Source organism: Capsicum annuum, chromosome 1 (genome assembly GCF_002878395.1).
Source record: "Capsicum annuum cultivar UCD-10X-F1 chromosome 1, UCD10Xv1.1, whole genome shotgun sequence".
NCBI classification, from domain to species: Eukaryota; Viridiplantae; Streptophyta; class Magnoliopsida; order Solanales; family Solanaceae; genus Capsicum; species Capsicum annuum.
The window spans coordinates 5405826-5428313 of NC_061111.1; the positions used below are offsets into that span (position 1 = coordinate 5405826).

Genomic DNA, 22488 nt, shown 5'->3' on the forward strand with positions numbered 1-22488 from the left:
AAATTTGGGTATGGGTCTTTGGTTATTTCGCGATTTTGGTTCGAGTTGTTGAAAACAGAGTGTGAATGATGTTTGGGAATCTGATTTTGATATTTGAGGTTCGATTCGAGGTTTGAATTTGACTTGAAATTCGTGTTGAGGTTCGATCGAGGTTCTAGTGCGGATTTCATCTCGTTTAATTGAATAATACTTGAAAGAGACATTGAAGTCCAATTATTTCCTCTCTTTTAATTCTTATGTGATTGTTGAACGTGATTCGATATGTGAATTGTTAGTGACGTTTGAGTGTTGGATTGGTTAACATTCGTTTGTTCTGATTCGGTGTTTGATTTCCTTGAGTATGGATTGATTATGGGTTGTGTGATGAAATAATATCTCATTAAGAATTAAAATTGGTAATTTGGGGAATGGAATTGAGAAGTTGATAAAATGGTGAATTTAGATTAACTTTGGTTTGTTGTTGTTTCCGGAATGCGCGTGAATGTTGTTGGAACGTGATAGATTATGACATGTTAAAATGGATAGGAAAATATAGGTTCATTTAGGAGTAAGTTTTCTTGTTGAATGTTTTAATGTGGAATTTGAGTTGAATGATTTGGTTTTAGTTCTTGCATTCAAAAAATATATTTATTTAATCGGGGAATGCCCTGCGATCATTTGTATTTATTCGTCGGGGAATGCCCCGAAGTACTTTGTATTTGGAGGACGTCCGTGATGAAGGCCCGAGGCATCGGATAAAGTATTGGAGCATAGTTTAGTATCAGTGTAGGTTAGCGTAGGTTTAGATTTTCGCATTTTTTATTTTTTTGGTCTGTATAATTGGACTGAACATTAAGTTTTGGATTGTTTTTATTTTGTTTATTTGATTGATTGTTTGGCGTGCTTTAGGTGGTTTATACATTCGTAGTGTCAAATTAGCCGGTACGCTCTACCAAGTGACCGTGGTCGAACCACGGGATCGAGGGGTGCCTAACACCTTCCCCTCAATCAATAGAATTCCTTAATCAGAATCTCTGTTCGCAAACCAGTTTTAAAGAGTCAAAACCGTTTTGAGAAAGGATATCCAAGGGTGACTTGGCACACCTAAATCATGTCAAGTGGCGACTCTGAGTTTTGAATATAAAAGGTCTTTTTCGAAACAATTCTTGATTTTGTCACTTTAATAATAAAACCCTTTTGAACTAAAAAAAATATATCTTTTAGATGTTGAAACAGGAGTGTGACAGCAAAAAAAGTCTCTTTCATTTTAAATTTTGCAAAAAAGACTCATGCTTGATGTGAATGTAGTGTTCATACGATGTGAAGGAATATATTAAAGAATTCCTAGTTGTTGTTATTGTTGATTATTTGGACTAGTGGATCTTATGTGCCTTTAAAAGTTTGTAATAACAAGCATTTATTTATAAAAGAAACATCATGATGATATGCCTATTAGAAGAATTACCAAGGAACATTCTAACACAAAAAGGTGGGAAAAATCTTTTTGATCACAATTGTAAAAAGTCTTATTCACACTATAAACTAGTTAGTTTTTAGACATTTTTGTCCTTTTCATTCTAAATTTGAAGAAAATGTTATACAAGGTTATGTAAATCTTTTCACAATTATAGCTAAATTTAGACAAAAAAATTGTGGTCATTTAGCACTTCCCTAAAAGGTGCATATATGTAAAATTTTCTTGGAAAAGAACAGCTGCATTCTGTCGGAATCTAGATAAGTTTTGTCCACTTGACTGAACTCATTTTTTTCTGCTCGAACTTTGTAAATAAAATCGCACTCATTTTGGACTCACATTGGTTCTAAATTATGAATATGCCAGCCTATTGGCCTACAACTTTTAAAGGACTTAATATTTTTGACACTTTGACATCATAGAATAGCGCCCATCTATACAGATAGGATCGGCAAATGTATGATATATGTACATAGGTGTGTAGTAATGTATAAATAGTGTACTAATTCATGCATGTCGTTTAAGGGTTTAAATATTTTTGACTGAGCGACCAAATGTTTAGAAAGTCCAATATTTTTTGTATCATCATTAAGTTCCCTGACATTACATTGTTTTGTAACTAATAAAACTAATCCTAGCAATTTTAAGCTTGCATAATCCTAAACCTTTTAGCGGGTATCAACATAGTGGAGGTCGCATAAAGGCTCAAAAAAAGATTGACAGCATATAAATTGGTTGGACAGTAAGTTGTTTAAATTACTCTTTAAAGTCAAAACATATTTATAAATTATCCAAAAAAAAAATCACCTTCTTTAATTTCTTTGGGCATTATATTGTTTTGAAAGTTGATTTATGTGGCTCTATTGCCATTGTGGGAAATTCTTGATGGACTTTTAAATGATTTGATCAAGATTGAGAAATATTTGGTAAAATGCTGAATAAATAAGCAGAAAGGACCACAAAATTAATCTATCTACCATAGTTAGAAATTATATCTCATAGTAATTAAGATATATCTTCTCACAATTATTAGATGTTAATATATACTCATATGCCTAACATCATCTTGAAAAACTAGTTAGTGCAGTGAATATAGACCACAAAGCTCACTTAAATGGGCATCATAGCTTGATACTTACCGCAAAAAAAAAAAAAAAAAAACATAAAATTAAAAATTGTAGTCTTAAATAAGTTAAAGTTATTTTTTAATGAGAATTACCACCATCCATAGTGGTTTGTTTAGAACGAATAGGGTAATTTGCTTACAGAGAAACTTTTGTATGATCGAGTTCCCATAATATTGTAAATGATCAGACTCTGCAAAAGAATATTGAAAAGTAAAATCTTAATAATTCACAATGAATTGGAGAAAAGAGTGATTTTGTAGAGATAAATATTACTAGTATGTACTAGATAAGGAAAAAATCCTCAATTTATAAATATTACCTCTATGGATAATTAATTTTAAAAAAAAAGTGTAAATTTTCAAAATAAAAAATTAAATCACTTTTTTACCTTATCTACATCATCAAATATATGGTCACAACAACAATATCAGATTCTCTAATTAATCTATTCCCTTAATAAGAAATCTAAAAGTGAATTGTAATATATACTATTTTGACTGAGACCAGTCAAATAAATATTTTTCCATCTTCTACTAGTATAGATATGTGTTGTTTAGTTTCAGATTTACTTGCATTTTTGTAACAAATATTAGTATTTTGACTGCCATCAGTCAAATAAATATTTTCCCATCTTCTACTAGTATAAATATATGTTGTGTAGTTTCAAATTTATTTGTATTTTGTAACAAATACCAACTCTAGGCATCATGTCACACCTGGTAACTTCTCTTAAATTCATTTTCATAAGCTTTAAAGTTTTTCTTGGTACCTATCGCTAGTGATATCCCATAAAATTAGTCGAGGACTACGAAAGTTAGCCTGAATATGAAGATTATTAAATAAAAATATGTTGTTTATAGCTTTTGAAGTTTTGTTGTGTGCTTCCATGGAATTGAGGTGGTCATTTATAGATATTTCTAATTTTGCCTTCTGTATATTTTTTATTCATTCATACCTTTATTTGAGTAAATTGCCCCGTATGCTTATGTTGTCTTATCTTAGGATAGTTCTTCTAGTTAATGTTTGCTTAATTATTTCTCAAATTGTAGAAATTGTTGCAGCATCTGAGAGCTACATTACAAATTTTGGTTACAATTTCACTACTCTTTAGCTATGCAAAAATTGAAGCAAGACAAAGCCTATCTGAGGTTGAAGATTTAGAATTGGAGAGGCAATTAAAGCTTATAAATAAGCCAGCTATCAAGACCATTAAGGTATAATCTCTATTTAATTATAAAAGTTTTAAAGAAAATAATGTATCTCGTCTGATGTGATGAGAAAATAATAAAGACCTTATTATACCACAATAATCAGATGGCCATTGAGATTCAAACTCGTGCTACTACGATTTGAATTGTACCCTATTAGCTATTGAGATGTTTATAAGGGACAACCACAACAAATATTATAACTAATAGTTTGCACTACATCTATGTTTATATAAAGATTGGAGACTAATTGCTACTATTTGATAAGTAGGAAAAATATGGAGATATATATGATTGTGTGGACTTTTACAAACAGCCTGCATTCGACCATCCTCTGTTGAAGAATCACAATTTTCATCCTGAGGTACATCTCTATATTCAATAATTTCAAGTTTAAACTATCCAGTTTGTTTAATCAAATTTCTGAAACAATCTCTCTACCTCAACGAGGTAGGGTAAGGCTTGTGTACGCCCTACCCTCTCCAGATCTCACTTGTATAATTTCACTGAATATATTATTATTATTGTAAATTTTAAAACATATTGTACAACATATATAGCAACTCATAAAACTTTTTTTTTTTGGATGCAGATGAAACCTACCTTACCGAATTTACTAGGAGATGGCACTTCCTCAAACATTAATAGACCATTTAGCATAGGGTTAAAAGGCGGAGGTTGTCCTACTGGAACAGTCCCTATTAGAAGAACTACCAAAGACGATCTAATACGACAGGTATTTTTATCACAAATTAGAGGTGCATATGATTCATCTCCTGATGGTGATGTGAGTTTGCAGCAAAAAAAATTCTAACACTTTTCCTAATTTCAAATGTTCAAACTCTTATGCATATTTTTCTTCACATGCAATTATATGTTTATCATGTCTATGCAGGATATAAAGCTCAATGTTTTAGATGGAACAGACTCCACGCTTTTTAAAAAATACCTCAGGGTAATTTATATGCTTTTATTATTCCATATTCTAGCCATGAAACACTAAATTTAGCAATTTTCTTGGAAGCAACTAACTACATCCTGTTGGCTAAGGCAGATTTAGGGCAAGTTCTATCCCTTCGACTGAACTCATTATTTTCCGCTATAACTATGTAAATAAGATCACGCTCATTCTGGACGCATGTTGACTATAAATTTTTCTATGCCTTCTGGCCTACAACTTTTATAGGACTTACTAATATTTTTGGGATTTAGACATAATATAGCCACCCACCCCCCAAAAAATAGTTTGCCGGTGTATGATATATGTATATATATGTGTAGTAACGTATAATTAGTTTAATAGTTTATGTATATCGGCTAGCTAGCGGATGTATATATTTTTGGCAGAGCAACCAAATATGTAGAGAGCCCAATACTTTTTGCATCATCATTAAGTCCCAATCACTACATTAAGTCCCTAAACATGTGCTTTTGCTGCATTTCAGTATGCAATTGTGCAAATCCCAGAGGATTCAACAAACAAAATAGCAGGAGCAGGGGCAATTCTTAGCGTGCATAATCCTCAAAATCTTACTAATCGTCAATTTAGTGCAGGCTATATTAAGGTTCAAAATAACAACGACAGCATACAAGCCGGTTGGATAGTAAGTTCTTTAATTTGCTCTTTATTAGCATTAATCTATAAGTTATACAACACTAATCAATTGTATTAGTCTATATATATATACACAAGTTTCTCTCTTTATATGTGTGCGTATGTGATTGCATCTACTAACTCCAAATCCTGCATAAGCCTATATATGCCAATCAAAGCATTATCATGGCACTTGTGTTAAAATCATCGATTGCCTAATAAATGTATGTCTTTTTTTCAAATGAATTAGGTGAATGCAGAGGACTATGGAGACACTCGTACACGAATGTACACATATTTTAAGGTAGTTCCCTTAACTTCTTTCTATGAAAACTAATCATGTCATGATTTGCTTGAAAGTCAATGTATTAATTAATGTTCTGCATTTTTTATTTTTTTTTATGATCACAGTCTGGAAGAATGGCTTGTTTTAATACTCGATGTCCTGGTTTTGTACAAATAAACACTGGAGTAGCTTTAGATGGACAACTTACTCCCTCTACGTATGGTGGACCTGTTCAGGAATTACCATTGTACATTGCACGTGTAAGTGTTCATCTTTCTGTACTTGTTAGTTCACTCTTTTCTAGCTTAAGTCCAAAGACATTGTTTTTAGTTTACATGTTACATATTATATTGAATAACATGTAATTTATCTTTTAAGATGACCTGATTATATCTGACCTTTTGGTTATTTATCTGACTTGTTTTTCTTTTACCATGTATAGGATACGTCAAGTGGAGATTGGTGGCTTTTTGTAGAATCAAACAATATAAAAGTTGGATTTTGGCCATCAAAGATTTTTGCAAATTTAGGTGGATTTGCAATAGGTGCTGAATATGGAGGAGTTGTACATGCTAATCGAGGTGATCCAAATCCTTCGATGGGCAGTGGCTATTTTCCAAGTGGAGACCTGAAAAAAGATGCATATCTTAAGAATAGTACTTACTTAAATGAAAATAATCAAGCCAAGTCTTTTAATGACATTTCTGCGAAATTATATGCAACCAGACCAAGTGTGTATAGGGTATATCAACATCCAGACTCAAAACCTGAAAATGGAGCTTTAGTGACATATGGTGGACCAGGTGAACATATGTAACATATATGTTACTTTTTGAGTACTCAAATAAAATCTTTTCATTATGAGCTTGTTTGGATTGGTTGATTAAAAGCAGCTAATAAGTAGAGTTAATAACTCAAATGGTCACTCAACTTTGAATTTTTATCGTAAAAAGTTACTCAACTTTGATCTTTACTTCAAAAGTCACTCAACTTTCACATTTTTACTTAAAAAGTCACTCAAACTATTTAATCATTTTTTTTAAATAATATTTGCTTATGTGGAATTAGTATTTAAATACAAAATTCAGAAAAATAAAAAATTATCTTAATGACCCTTTAATCCTTTTTTTCATAAATTAATTTTTCTTTCTCATTTTTCTTCTCCTACTCACATATTGTAATTGATTCAATATTAAATATGCCTAGTAAAATATTAAAAGATAAAATAAAATTTAACAATAATCGAAGGATAAAAAACTATTAATATAAATTATATTAATACGATGAAATATATCTAAATAATACGCAATTTAACTCATTTATTACTAAAAGTCACGTGTACGTAGTTATTACATACATATAGTGAATCCCCATAGGTATATTACTCATAATATTTAGTTATGGGTACAAAATCCCTAATTCATCATAAATATACATACAGTACAGTATTTTTTATATAGTACAGATATTTATAAAAAAAAGGACATCTTCAGAGTGAAAACAGGAAGGGGGGAAAGGGGTGTTGTATTGTTGAGAGCGTTGCATTTATAATAAGCTATATAATGTGCGAATTTAAATTTAATTAGATTTCAATAGGAACATCAATATCAGATGAAAAAAAAGAAGTTGAAATAAGGATTGAAAAGGTAGAGCAAAATAATTATAATTTTAATTCTTTGGTTATTGTTTTAATATGATCCTTTGATATTTTATTAAACATATTTAATGTTGAATCAATTATAATATGCGAGAAGGGGAAGAAAAATGAGAAAGAGGGGGTGAGAAACTAAATTTATGGGAATAAGGATAAAATGATCATTAAGGGATAAATTTTTATTTTTCTGAATTTGTATTTAAATAATAATTTCACATAAGCAAATGTTATTTAAAAAAATGATTAAATGGTTTGAGTGACTTTCCGAGTAAAAATATGAAAGTTGAGTGACTTTTGAAATAAAGATCAAAATTGAGTGACTTTCTGGGATAAAAATCCAAAGTTGAGTAACCGTCTGAGTTATTAACTCTTAAAAGTAGCTAATAAGTATTACATGTTGAAAAGTACTACCAATGCAATTTTTGATACTGAAAGAGTGTGTCTACATATATACTAGTTTAATCGCATGTGTCTCGCACGTGTAACGTTTGATTATCTAAAATTAAATGATTTTATCTATTATGAAAATTTTTAATAAAGTGTAAAAGTTTAAATCACTTTTCAAAGATTTTTTACCCTTTAATATAATAATGTAAATATAAACATATATTTTACTATAAGCACATATATATTTTACCACCAAAAGTTCTAAGTGGTTGATGGATGATCGCTTTTGCGTTTGTCATGCAGTACCTCAATCTTTTCCTTGCATCACTTTTGCGTTAATCATGCAGTACCTCTTTCCCTTACTGCTAGAGGCTAAGAGAGATGCATCATTGATTCATTCGGCGGGAAATTCTTTCAATTTTTTGATTAAAAATTCTCATCTAAAAGAGAAATACAACAAATAAAAGAAGAGAATTCATTATCAATTGTTGATTATGAATAACTCATATATATACTTTAAAGCTATTAATTAAAAGAAACAAATGAAAGCATAAAGTGTGATGATAATAAATTCAAGAATACACATGAATCAAAATTAAAATAATAAGAAAAAGTAAAAATAGGAGTATGTTTCTTTTAACTTTTACAAAATCATTGTTTATATTCTTATTACGTACTTAAAACTTTTAAAAATTTGGTATTTCTAAAATTTTTCTTATTCTAACACTTTTATATTTATTTTCAGTTTTTTCAAATCTTCTTAAAATCAAATTTAGTTCATTTAGAATTTTTAAGTTAATGGAAGAAGTAGTATTAGTTATCATTAATTCTGATAACTTATAATAAGAAAAGGTTTTACCATTACCATAAATATATTTAATTAATTTTTAACTCTTAACTATTAGGAAAAAATAGTGAAAAGATGATTTTGTCTAAAACAACGACTTTTAATAAAGGATAAAAAGTTCAAATAATATTTTTAAGGCCCTTCACATTTTTAATATATTATAGACAGAGGCGGATTCAGGATTCTGAGGTTCCGGGTGCCACGTCCTATGAACAGTAGCACCATATTTACATAGGAGAAAAGACTAATAGTCGTTGCTCCTAAAAATTCTTATTTCTAAACAAAAAGAGATATGTTTGACCAAGTTTTTTTTTAAAAAAAATAAGTATTTTGGACAGTAACAAATGTAGTTTTTGGAGATTAAAAAAATAGTTTATTCCCTAGAAAATTGCTTTTTAAAAAATATTTTTGAAAAAATACACTTAAAAAATACTTCATTAACCCTAATTGTTGCTCAAAAGTATTTTTAATATTTATTAATTAAAAAGATATTTCTCATCGAAAAATTTAAAAGTGCTTTTGCAAAAGAAAAAGTTGAAAAATAAATGTATTAAGAAAGAACATATTGATTATTTGTCAAAGTACTAGTCCTAGCTCATTGGTACATTTTAAAGCTTATAAAGAAGATGTCTAGGGTTCAAATCACACAATGTATTTTTAAATATTGTGAAATGTCTTGTAAAATAATTGTGCAAAGACATCATCCAATGCCGGATTCGAACTCGGGACTTCGGAAGCAAATGCCATGCCATTTGCTATCTACACTACATCAAACATGTTAATGCGGTGCCATGCTTTAAATTTATATTATATCTGACATATATGTAGACACCTAATTTTGTCCCTCCCAAATCTAATTTTATTTATTTTTAGCTCACATTACTACACATCCTCATCCATGTGATTATACCCCACAAAAATACAAAAAATAACAATTCCTAACAAATTAACAACCCTATCCTAACCAACTTTACACCTCATCCTAAAAACCTACCCCACCACATACTCCTACCCATCTACCCTACAGTTCACCTTATTAACGTTTTCCTTATCATTTCTTTTCCATAACAAAATACAAATGGAAAAAAGGAATAAAGAATACTCACTCAGGGGGGCCAAAGATTTGGTCCACTCTCCACACATATACAAGACCATATTCCATTTTGAGAGTATATATAGAGAATACCATTAAGGGAGGGGACCCACAAAGTTATTCCATTTTTTTTCTTCCATAATAGGACACCTCACATACACTCATGGGCCCAGAGCACAACAAATACACACTCCCTCACAATTAGCAAGAGAATACTCTCACGGGAAAATTCACTGAGGGGCTCACTGATATTAACACTCATCCTCACCAGTGAAGGATAGAGAGGAACCACTCCATTTTTCTCATTTTTCTTTTTTGAATAACGCGTACCATACCAATGAAATTCATCACCATAGTACGTATCCACAAACATATATCTCACAATTAGCTGCTCGCACTGAGACGGATCGATACTCACCGAAAAGAACACCGCCGTCGACGCACAGTACACACACACCCGCCCAAAAACGTACACGCACAGTAAGGAGAAAATGGGTTTCAAAATGGACTGAAAATGATAGGGATCGGTCAGAACAGTGAAATCTCATCGAAAAACACTCGTTGTCACCGAAATTCGACCCTCTTCCATCAGTTTTGCCGCCGTCTGAGCTCTGGTGTTCTGGCCATACATCTTTTTCTTGGTTTTCTTGTAAAATTTGGATATTTGTTGGTTCACTGCTCTTGGCGAATTTTGTTCGTGTATTATCTGTTCTGCGCGATTTTATCTTGGGGTCATTGGAAGACGGTAAAAGGGATGCATACCGGAGCTGGGGGTTTGACTTGAGGTTCCGAATCGAGGTTCTTCGGCACGTGTATTTATCCTCTCGATTGACTGATATTCGGAGTAAAATCATCATTGAGGTCCATTTCTACTCCTTTCCTCTTTTTATTTCATTGTTGATGGAATATGGTGCATTGGATGGAATTGTGTGTTGTTTGATGTTGATTAGTGATGAATTGCTACTTTGATATTGACTTGTTGCTTAATTTCATTTAAATAGAAATCATGAATTGAGAAAAATTAGAGTTAAAAGGGAATTTGGGGGTGAGAATTGAAAACTTGATATAATTGGTGAATTTTGGTTAGCTTGATTCATGGGTTGTTTGACTTGAAATAAACTTTAATTGAACTTGGTAGTATCATGTATTGAAGATATCAACGCCATAATATGAAAGACATGGTTATTTGTTTATCTCCATATTTTCTTTGTCTTAAGTCATTAATAATTTGTTTAGATAAGCTTTGAATTGTTAGTTATTTTTTTTTTAGTGTTTTTGTTTCAGTCAAATTGCAGGTCTATTAGTTATTGGTTAGGAGTAAGTTGAGTCCTAGTAATAAGCAATCACTTGCTTATACGTTTGTAAGCCTATATATACAGGCTATTTGCATCAATAAAGGATTAGTTCTCTGATTTTCCATCAATTTTTCTGTCAGCTTTTTTGTTTAATATTCAACATTTGGTATCAAAGCCAGACTCTTCTAGGTGCTGTCAGGATGGGTGATCTTCAAGTAGTTGGTGGAATCAAGAAACTCAACGCAACTTAACGATCTCACAGTACTTTCATAAAGTAAAGTCGCTATGCCGGGAGATTTCTAAGTTGGATCCGGAGGCTCCTATTGGTGATACTAAGGTGAAGCGCATCATCATTCATGGCTTGAAGCCAGAATTAGGAGCTTCATTCCTGCCATACAAGGATGGCAAGTTCAACCGTCGCTGGTAGAATTCGAAAATTTGTTAGCTGATCAAGAAGCCTTATCTAAGAAAATAGGAGAAGTCTCGTTGAAGAAGGAAGAAGAGGCACTCTATGCCAATCGAGGCAGGTGGAATTCCTAATAACATACCACTGGTATATCCAAGAAGAATAATGATATGGCAAGAAGTCATCATGGCGGAGAGAGTGTTCGTGTAGGAGGAGCTTCGCAGAATCAAGACGACGGTAAGAAGTTTCTAGGGAAGTGTTACAATTGTGGAAAAGGAGGTCATATGGTGAAAGATTGTTGGTCAAAGAAAAAAACTATTGAGAGCAATGTTGCTATATCAAATAGTGAAGAAGAATGGGATGCAGATGCATTCTTTGCTGTAGAATAAGAAGAATTGGCTCTCGTTACAATGACAAAGACAATTGATTACGAGAAGGATTGGATTGTCGACTCGGGATGCTCAAATCATATGAAGAGGGACAAAGAAAAGTTGTTGCACCTGTCAGGGTATAAGGACAGCAGGGTAGTCGTAACGGCGAACAACTCAAAGTTACTAATAGCTCACATTGGTAATACAGTAGTTTCTCCTCAACATAGTGATATCGAGGTACTGCTCCAAAATGTTTACCTTGTCCCAGGTATGAAGAAAAATCTTATCTCTGTGACACAGTTAACATCTTCTGGCCATTTTGTTCTATTTGGACCACAAGATATGAAGATCTATTGGGACCTAGAGTTTATAGAAGAACCGGTGATGAAAGGTCAAAGGTTGGAATCAGTTTATGTAATGTTTGCAGAAGCTGCATATGTAGACAAGACAAAAAGGAACGAAACAGCAGACGTGTGGCACATGCGGCTGGGCCACGTTAGCTTTTCCAAATTAGAGTTGATGATGAAGAGGTTGATGTTGAAGGGACTTCCACAACTTGAAGTGAGAAAAGACACAGTATGTGCAGGCTGCCAGTATGGAAAAGCACATCAACTGCTTTTTGAAGAATCCCACTCTCAAGCAAGAGAACCATTAGAGTTGGTGTACTCCAATGTGTTTGGGCCTATGAAACAAGCTTCCATAGGTGGGATGAAGTACATGGTGACTTTTATTGATGACTTCTCAAGGTATGTGGATTTACTTTGTGAAAGAAAAATCTAAAACTTTTTCAAAGTTTAAAGAATTTAAGAAGGTAGCAGAAGCGGATGTTGGCAAAAGAATTTGTTGTCTACGCAGTGATAATGGGGGAGAGTATACCTCAGACAAGTTCTGTGATTTTCTTCAAGAAAGTCAAATATGTCATCAGTTCACATGTGTTAGCACTCCACAACAGAATGGCATAACAGAAAGGAAGAACAGGCATCTGACAGAAATTTGTCAAAGCATGCTTCACACGAAGAACATACCAGGACGTTTTTGGGCAGAAGCAATGAGGACGGCTGCATTTGTGATCAACAGGCTTCCTCAACAAAGGTTATGTTTTATTTTACGTTTTGAAAAATTATGGAATATGAAACCTTCTGTTAGTTATTTTTGAGTTCTTGGATGTGTTTGCTATGTATTTGTACCTGATCATTTACGTAGCAAAATGGAAAAGAAGGCTGTCAGATGTATTTTTGTAGGATATGACAGTCAATGATTGGCTATGATTGGCGTGCGCCAGTGTGGGTAAGATGGGGGTTGAACATATGGTTGCGCATTATACACTTGATATAGAGATGGAGGAATGTAATATAATGGATTTTGGGAAGATTCTGTGGAACTTGGCCATAAACTTGGGTTTGAGCCCGTGGGTAACAATGGTATGGTCCTCTTGCCCGTGCCTGTTGTCCAACTATAATAGCAGATGCATCTTCCTCATTCTTCTTTCCTCCAACACTTCCCAAATCTTTTTAAATTGCTTGAGTAGTCGCTTTCAATGTTGCAAAACTCACAATGCGACCAGTCTTAATTCCATCCTCTATCATCTCCCCCATTTTGAGGACCTCAATAAATGGCTTGCCTAATGTAGGTAACAAGTGTTGATAATATGTTTCATCTTGTGCTTGAATAAACACCTCGACTATCTTGCTTTCTTTCATTGGCGGTTTTACTCTAGCAGCTTGTTCGCGTCATCTGATCGCATACTCCCTGAAACTCTCAGTATTCTTCTTTTTTATACCAGTTAGGGATTTTTTCGTCAGGTATCAACTCCACATTGTATTGAAATTGTTGCACAAATCCATTAGCTAGGTCATCCCAACTAATTCACTTGTCAATGTCTTGATCAATAAACCATTCCGAAGCTAGGCCTGAAAGGCTCTCCCCGAAATAAGCCATGAGTAGTTCTTCCTTCCCTCTAGCGCCCCTTAGCTGGTTGCAATAGCGTCTCAAATATGCTATAGGATCACCATGTCCATCATACTTTTCAAACTTCGGCATTTTAAAATCAAGAGGAAGATGTACACCTGGAAACATGCACAGATCTTTATATGAGACACTTTTGTACCCCCAAATCCTTGCAAGTTTTTCATAGTCAGTTCCAAACTTCTCAATTTTTTGGCTATTTCATCTTGTTCTTCTGTCATAACAGGCTTCTCAGTGTTAGGAGGAAATTCAGGCGGTTGACGGCAATCGTAAGGACCAGTCGACTTAAATGTGGGCTCGAGAGCATAATGCTGATCACTAAAAATATTCAATGCAGGCTTTCTTATAGAGTAGGGAGGCACAACTTGTGGATGAACATCAAAAGTAGGATCTTCAAGTGGGGGTGGCGCCGCAAAATCATGAACAGCAGCTGGAGCCAAGTATATGGTAGTCTTGGATTGGGGAGTGAGGAAATGAACCTTGGAAGTGGTTGGATATTGTTGCCCCGGAGCCGATCCTGATGCATGTTGTGGCATATCAACAAAAATGAGAAATTGTGCATGTGACACGGGAGGCAAGCTAGAAAGATATTCCAGATTATCAGTGGGAACTGGAGGAGGCGGCAACCCATTAGCCCAAGCTCGATGCATTTCTATTATTTGCCGCCTTAATTTTCGAATCTCTTCATTATCTCCTACATTCTCATTCCCCGAACTCCCTATTTGATTAGTGACAACTAACTCGGTATCTTTGTTGGCCATAACTTCCTCTGTGACTTGGAGCAATATGGAGGACCAGCCAAAATGACACAAACCAACCACTTTAAACTAACTGGACAAGAGATAGCAAATGGTTAGAGTTCAATAGTTTTTTTTTAAAACCTCTCTTTTTTCTTGAAAAGATCACCGAACCCAAGAAGGGCGCCTACGTATCTCACCCCCGAAAGGGGAGAATCAGGTGTGCGTAGTTCGTAAAGTTTTGCCAAAATGGTCAATTAAACTTTTTTTCTTTCTTGAAACAAAGTGTCAAAAGAATTGACGAAAATCTTTTTGCATTTTTTTTCTAGGTTTAAATCTCTATACAAAATGAAACCTGTGATTACCAAAGAAAAATCTTTTTGGGTTTTCGATTTTTGAATTTCATGTGAAAATGAAACCTGAACCTATTAAAGAAAAATCTTTTTTGTAGTTTTCTTTTAAAGACGTATATGAAACGCCCACTCTAAATGGAGCGTGAAGAAATATTTTTGAATTTTTCAAATAAGATCCCCGAACCAACAATAGGTTGCCTACGTATCTCACTCCCGAAAGAGGAGAATCAGGGGTGCGTAGTTCGTCCAGATTGGACAATTAAGGATTAATTAACAAACTACACCAAACTTGAGAGACGCGACCAAAGACTAACAATGAAAAATGTCAATAAAATCTTTTTTGGAGTTTTCAACTTGACACTTCAAATAAAAATGACACCAACAATTATGAAAGAAAAAATCTTTTTGGTATTTTCATTACATGAAATGTACAAATTTCTACCATTTTTGCATTTTCTTTTATAAAAACTGCTAAAAAATCTTTTTTGAAAATTTTGAATTATGAATGCATGCTAAAGGAGACAAAGTGAGAATTTTTTTTTTTTTTGATGTTTTGGTTTTTGAACAAATGAATGCAGAGAATAAAGAAATCTTTTTTAATTTTCAAATTGTGAAAAACAAAAGCCATAAAGAACTTTAAAACTACGAAACTCTTTTTCTTTTCGACTCACTTTTCTTTTTTCTTTTTTTTTCCCGCTTTACTTCTAACACAAGTTTTCCCCAAATCAGTATGTCAAATTACCACGTTACCCTCAGAAATGCAACATTTAGCACATAGGGATGCTTTAGAGATGAGTCTCCTACAAAGGACCAAGTGGTCCCCGCTATGTCTCGATATGATGCACATAAGCATGACCTAAAGGCTGACCTACGTTGGGGTTCACTAACAAGGCCGTTCGGGGGAGCATATGGTCGATAGTGGCTACTTTGCTTTCCACCTACTCCATACATCCAACGGCTCCCCCCCTAAAATAAGGGTGACTCAACTAGAGTTCGTACGCACGACGTGCACTCCGGGACTTGTTGCAGAAAGAATTGACTCGGGTTATGCAAATGATGCCAGATATAAAACGGTAACACATAAAGAAAAAAAAATTGTAAACAAAGAGCACAGAAATGCACAACAATGATAACAATAACACAAGCAATAATCACAAACAATGTTTATACACCCATAATGCCAAACAAAGCCGGTACGACTCCAAAAAATAAGCCCGAATTCTGAAAAGTCCCCAGCAGAGTCGCCAGAGCTGTCACACCCCTTTTTCGACTCCAAAAAAAATATGTATTTTAAGTTCGAAAGGGTTTTATTATTAAGGTGACAAAAATGAAAAATTTGTTTCGAAAAAAAAGGATTATTTACATTATTTTTTTTCTTATTCAGAGTCACCACTTGGCATAATCCGGTGTGCCAAGTCACCTTTGGAAAATTATTTTCGAAACGGTTTGACTCTAAAAACTGATCCGCGAACAGAGATTCCTGCTAAGGAATTCTGTTGACCGAGGGGAAGGTGTTAGGCACCTCTCGATCCCGTGGTTCGACCACGGTCGCTTGGTGGAGCGTATCGGCTAATTTGACATTACAAATGTACAAACCACATAAACACACAAAACAAGCAAACAAACAAATCACACAAAATTCAAAACAAACCAAAATAATGTTCAGTCCAAATTATACAATCCAAAATAAAAGAGGTGCTAAAATATAAAACCTATTCTATTCTAAACTAATCCTAAACTAAACTCCACCCGACGTTTCGGGCCTTGATCACGAGCCTCCTTTACGTACATGCTACTTTGGGGCATTCCCCGGATAAATCAATACAAATTCTTTGGGGCATTCCCCGGCCAAATGAGTTCAATTTAAACTTTTCGTGCAATAAAGTAGAAAGTACCATTCACGCACATATTCAAACACTCCAACAAATCGTTATTCCTAAATTTGCCTACCCGGCCTACATTTGCCTACCAAGTTCAACGTATCACAATTCTATCATGTTCAACATTATCAATACATCAAAATTAATCAATATTCATTTTCCTCCATTTTTAATCCCCCATATTAATTCATTTTCAACCACGTGATTAACCCATTTCAATACACAATCCACCAATCGAGAATAACAAAAATTCACCAATTATGCTTAGCACATCACACACCCAAATGTCACCAATAGTTCACATCAACAAACAAACCACGGTATCGAATCACACGCAATTACAATCACATAAGAATTAAATAAAAGAGAAGAAAGAATTGGACCTTAAATTTGAAGCTTTCAAACTCAATGTTATTCGAATAAAGAGAGTCCGCACCCGGAAACCTCGAGCCGAACCTTAACACCTACAATCCAACTTGACAAATAATGACCCGTTCACCGTCACTTTTCACGCCATTACTGTTCACCGATACTATTCACCGGTTACTGTTCATCGGTTACTGTTCACCAGCACCCCCCCCCCCCCCTTTTTTTTGGTTGTTGTTGTGAGGAAGATTATTTTGTGATTGTTGTTATTGTGGAGAAGATGATGATCAAAGAATGAGCCTCCCCTTTTTCGCTCGTAGAATTTTTTTTTTATAATGGGCATGGATTTGTTATGATGTGGGAATTTTGGTGGGTCCCCCATATATTCTTTCTTTTAGTTTGTTATTATGAGGATAAAAATGTAAGTGGGTAGGGAGGTGAAAGCTTTTGATTGGGTACGTTGTTAGGATAAGATAAATTAGTTAGAGGTATTGTTTTTTGTTTATTTTTATATTTTTATATTTTTGTGGGATATAATTACATGGAGTTGGACACATGGTAAGGTGAACTAAAAATGAATAAACTTAAACTTCGGGAGGGACAAAATTAGGTGTCTACAGATTATACATTATAGATATAGATTATAAATTATAAATATAGATTATAGATATAAATATAGATATAAGATGGAGAATGAATAGAATAAAGACATAATCAAATATGTGTCTTTTAAAAATACTACATCAAACATAATTAATATGCTAGAATAGAGAAGACAACTCTAAATTATTATAATATTATTTTTATATGTATATCTATATATTTAAGATCTTTTATTAAAGTTTGACTTTAGACCACTAATTTTATTGAGACACCAGTGACTATCCAAATGTTGTAATTTTGCTTCATTTTAGTTTGACACAGTGCTCGTCCCATACAATCCGAGAACACAGCATACTAGTTGTTGGGCAGTGAGTTCTTTAAATTACTCTTTAATCAAACACATTTATAAGTTATAAAAATAAAAAATAAAAAAAGTCACCCTCTTTCTATTGCCAATATTATGGGAAATTCTTGATGGACTTTTAAATGATTTTTATTTTTTCTAAATTGGTCAAGAATGAGAAATATTTGGTAAATACTAAATAAGTAAGCAGAAAGGACCACAAAATTAATCTATCTGCCATAATTAGAAGTTATATCTCATAGTAATTAAGTTATGTCTCACCTTCTCGCAATTATTCGATCTTAAACATATTCATATGTCTAACATCATCTTGAAAACTAGATAGTGCAGACAATATAGACCACAAAGCTCACATAAATGGGTGGTATAATTTGATACTTACCGAAAAAAAAAATTAAAAGTTATCAATTTTAAACAAGTTAAAGTTATTTTTTAATGAAAATTATCACCATTCATAGTGGTTTGCTTACAAAGAATAGAGTAATTTGCTTAAAGAAAATTTTTTCTATGATCAAGTTCGCATAATAATAATATAGTATAATCAGACTCTGCAAAAGACCATTTAAAAGTAAAATCTTAATAATTCACTATGAATCAAAGGAAAGAGTGATTTGGAGAGAGAAAAATTACTAGTAATAGTTAAAAAAAATCCTCAATTTGTAAATATTACCTTATGGATAAAAATATTTAAAAAAAACGTGTAAATTTTCAAAGTAAACAATTAAATCACTTGTTTACCTTATCTATATCATCAAATATATTGCCACAAAAGTGAAATCAGATTCTCAAATTAATGTATTCCCTAAATAAGAAATCTAAAAGTAAATTGTAATATTACTATTTTGACTGACATCAGTCAAATAAACATTTTCACATCTTCTGCTACTATAGACATATGTTGTTTAGTTTCAGATTTACTTGCATTTTTGTAAAACAAATATTAGTATTTTGACTGGCATCAGTCAAATAAACATTTTCCCATCTTCTATTAGTATAAATATATGTTGTTTAGTTTCAGATTTATTTGCATTTTGTAACAAATATTAGCTCCGGCATCATGTCACACCTGGTAACTTCTCTTAAATTCATTTTCATAAGCTTTAAAGTTTTTGTTGGTACCTATCGCTAGTGAGGGGTGGCAGGTATCCCATAAAATTAATCTGAGGACCGCGAAAGTTAACCTGAATACAAGGATTATTAAATAAAAATATGTTGTTTATAGCTTTTGAAGTTTTGTTGTGTGCTTCCATGGAATTGAGGTGGTCATTTATAGATATTTCTAATTCTTTCTTGGTGAAATTGAGCTACAACAATAAAATGTCCAGAAATTGCTCAATTTCGGCCATTTATGTTGTTTTATCTTATGATAGTTCTTCTGGTTAAATTTTGCTTAATTATTTCTCAAATTATAGAAATTGTTGCAGTATCTGAGAGCTACATTACAAATTTTGGTTGCAATTTCATTACTCTTGAGGTATGCCAAAATTGAAGCAAGACAAAGCCTATCTGAGGTTGAAGATTTAAAATTAAAGAGGCAATTAAAGCTTCTAAATAAGCCAGCTATCAAAACTATTAAGGTATAATCTCTATTTATCTTATGAAGATTTAAAAAAAATAATGTATTTCGTCTGATGTGATGAGAAGATAATAAAGACCTTACTATACCACAATAATTAGATGGTCATTGAGATTCAAACTCGTGACACTACGATTTGAATTGTAACCTGTTAGCTATCACAGCAAATATTATATCTAATAGTTTGCACTACATCTATGTTTATATAAAGATTGGAAACTAATTGCTACTATTTGATAAGTAGGAAACATATGGAGATATATATGATTGTGTGGACTTTTACAAACAACCTGCATTCGACCATCCTCTATTGAAGAATCACAATTTTCATCCTGAGGTACATCATCTCTATATACAATAATTTCAAGTTTATACTATCCGGATTGTTTAATCAAATTTCAGAAATAATCTCTCTACCTCCACGAGGTCAGGGCAAATTTCAGATATATTATTATTGTTGCAAATTTTGAACATATTGTTGTACATATATAGCAACTCATAAAACTTTCTACTCTTTGGATGCAGATGAAACCTACCTTGCCCAATTTACTAGGAGATGGCACTTACTCAAATATTAATAGACCATTTAACATAGGGTTAAAAGGCGGAGGTTGTCCTACTGGAACAGTTCCTATTAGAAGAATTACTAAAGATGATCTAATACGACAAGGATTTTTGTCACAAATTAGAGGTGTAGATGATTCATCTCCTGATGGTATTGTGAGTTTGCTGCAAAAAAGTTCCAACACTTTTCTGAATTTCAAAAATTCAAACTGTTTTGCATATTTTTCTTCACAATTATATGTTTATTATGTCTATGCAGGATATAAAGTTCAGTGTTTTAGATGGAACTAACTCTACGATTTTTAGAGGAGACCTCAGGGTAATTTATATGCTATTATTATTCCATATTCTAGCTATGAAACACTAAATTTTGAAATTTTCTTGGAAGCAACTAACTGAATCCTGTTGGCTTTTTTGGGTAAAGGCAGATTTAGGGCGAGTTCTATCCATTCGACCGAACTCAATGTTTTCCGTTATAATTATGTAAATAAGATCACGCTCATTTGGACTCATGCTGACTCTGAAGTATAAATTTGTCTACGCCTTTTGGCCTACAACTTTTATGGACTTATTAATATTTTGGAGATTTAGACACAATATAGCCACCCATACACTCCAAAAAAAATAGCCTGCCGATGTATGATATATGTACATATATGTGTAACAATGTATAATTAATTTAATAATTTACGTATATCGGCTAGCTAGGGGATGTATATATTTTTGGCAGAGCGACCAAATATGTAGAAAGCCCAATATTTCTTGCACCATCATTAAGTATGTATAATTACATCATTTTGTAATCAGTAACACTACATTAAGTCTCTAAACATATTGTGCTTTTGTTGTATTTCAGTATGCAATTGTGCAAATCCCAGAAAATTCAACAAACAAAATAGCAGGAGCAGGGGCAATTCTTAGCGTGCATAATCCTCAAAATCTTAGTGATCATCAATTTAGTGCAGGCTATATTAAGGTTCAAAATGACAACGAGAGCATACAAGCTGGCTGGATAGTAAGTTTATTAATTTGCTCTTTATTAGCATTAATCTATAAGTTATACAACACTAGTCAATTGCATTTGTGTCTTCAACTCAAGCTATATGTATATACTCAAGCTATATATATATATACACACACAAAAAAGTCTCTCTCTTTATATGTGTGTGTATGTGATTGCATCTACTAACTCTAAATCCTGCATAAGCCTATATATGCCAATCAAAGCATTATCATGCCAGTTGTGTTAAAATCATCAATTACCTAATAAATATATTTGTTTTTTCAAATGAATTAGGTGAATCCACATGACTATGGAGACACACATACACGAATGTACACATATTTTAAGGTAGTTCCCATAACTTCTTTCTATTAAAACTAATCATGTCACGATTTACTTGAAAGTCGATGTATTAATTAATGTTCTGAATTTTTTTTTTTTTATGATCACAGACTGGAAAAACTGCTTGTTTTAATACTCGATGTCCTGGTTTTGTGCAACTGAACACTGGAGTAGCTTTAGATGGACAACTTACTCCCTCTACATATGGTGGACCTGTTCAGGAATTACCGTTGTACATTGCACGTGTAAGTGTTCATCTTTCTGTACTTCTTAGTTCACTCTTTTCTAGCTACGTCCAAAGACATTGTTTTTAGTTTACATGTTATCTATATATATATATATATTGAATGACATGTAATTTATCTTTTAAGATGATCTTATTATCTATGACCTTTTGGTTATTTATCTGATCTGTTTTTCTTTTACCATAATATATAGGATATGTCAAGTGGAGATTGGTGGTTTGTGTTAGAATCAAACAATATAGCAGTTGGATTTTGGCCAGCAAAGCTTTTTCAAAATTTAGATGGATTTGCAACAAGTGCTGAATATGGAGGAGCTGTACATAGTAGTCGAGGTGTTCCGGAACCTTCGATGGGCAGTGGCTATTTTCCAAGTGGAGACTTGAAAAAAGATGCATATCTTAGGAATAGTACTTACTTAAATGAAAATAATCAAACCAAGTCTTTTAATGACATTTTTACAAAATTATATGCAACCAGTCCAAGTTTGTATAGGGTATATCAATATCCAAACTCTAAGCCTGAAAATGGTGCTTTAGTGATATATGGAGGACCAGGTGAACATATGTAACATATATGTTACTTTTTGAGTACCCGAATTCCGAAATATAATCTTTTATGTATGATCTTTTTTGGATTGGTTGATTCAAAATAGCTAATGAGTATTAAATGTTGAAAAGTATTACCAACGCATACGCAATTTTCCATACTGAGAGAATGTGTGTGTATATATATATATATGATGGAGAATGAATAGAATAAAGAGATAATG

The 22488-nt window shown here is 32.9% G+C and overlaps 2 protein-coding genes across 2 annotated transcripts; both read left to right on the forward strand.

Moving 5' to 3' along the window:
* Nucleotides 1–3270: 3270 nt before the first annotated feature.
* LOC107865743 lies at nt 3271–6535 on the forward strand. Its single transcript, XM_016711938.1, has 9 exons — nt 3271–3299; nt 3630–3794; nt 4060–4152; nt 4381–4524; nt 4684–4743; nt 5234–5392; nt 5633–5686; nt 5794–5928; nt 6111–6535. Exons 1-9 carry the CDS (start codon nt 3288–3290, stop codon nt 6483–6485), a joined length of 1197 nt encoding a protein of 398 aa, XP_016567424.1. The 5' UTR covers nt 3271–3287; the 3' UTR covers nt 6486–6535.
* Nucleotides 6536–10189: 3654 nt separating this feature from the next.
* LOC107865754 lies at nt 10190–22339 on the forward strand (the record flags this gene model as incomplete). The annotated part of the gene is made up of 9 exons (XM_016711945.2): nt 10190–10510; nt 19402–19566; nt 19810–19902; nt 20091–20285; nt 20389–20448; nt 20986–21144; nt 21427–21480; nt 21585–21719; nt 21913–22339. Coding segments are annotated over 9 exons (1557 nt in total), but the record flags the coding sequence as incomplete, so codon positions are not given.
* Between the last annotated feature and the right edge of the window lie 149 nt (nt 22340–22488).

What these genes read in the sequence shown, in the direction of transcription:
- LOC107865743 (XM_016711938.1), top strand. An exon ending in TTTTTAAAAAATACCTCAGG is followed by an intron (nt 4,744 to 5,233) that starts GTAATTTATATG and finishes GCTGCATTTCAG; the next exon opens with TATGCAATTGTGCAAATCCC. An exon ending in GAATGTACACATATTTTAAG is followed by an intron (nt 5,687 to 5,793) that starts GTAGTTCCCTTA and finishes TTATGATCACAG; the next exon opens with TCTGGAAGAATGGCTTGTTT.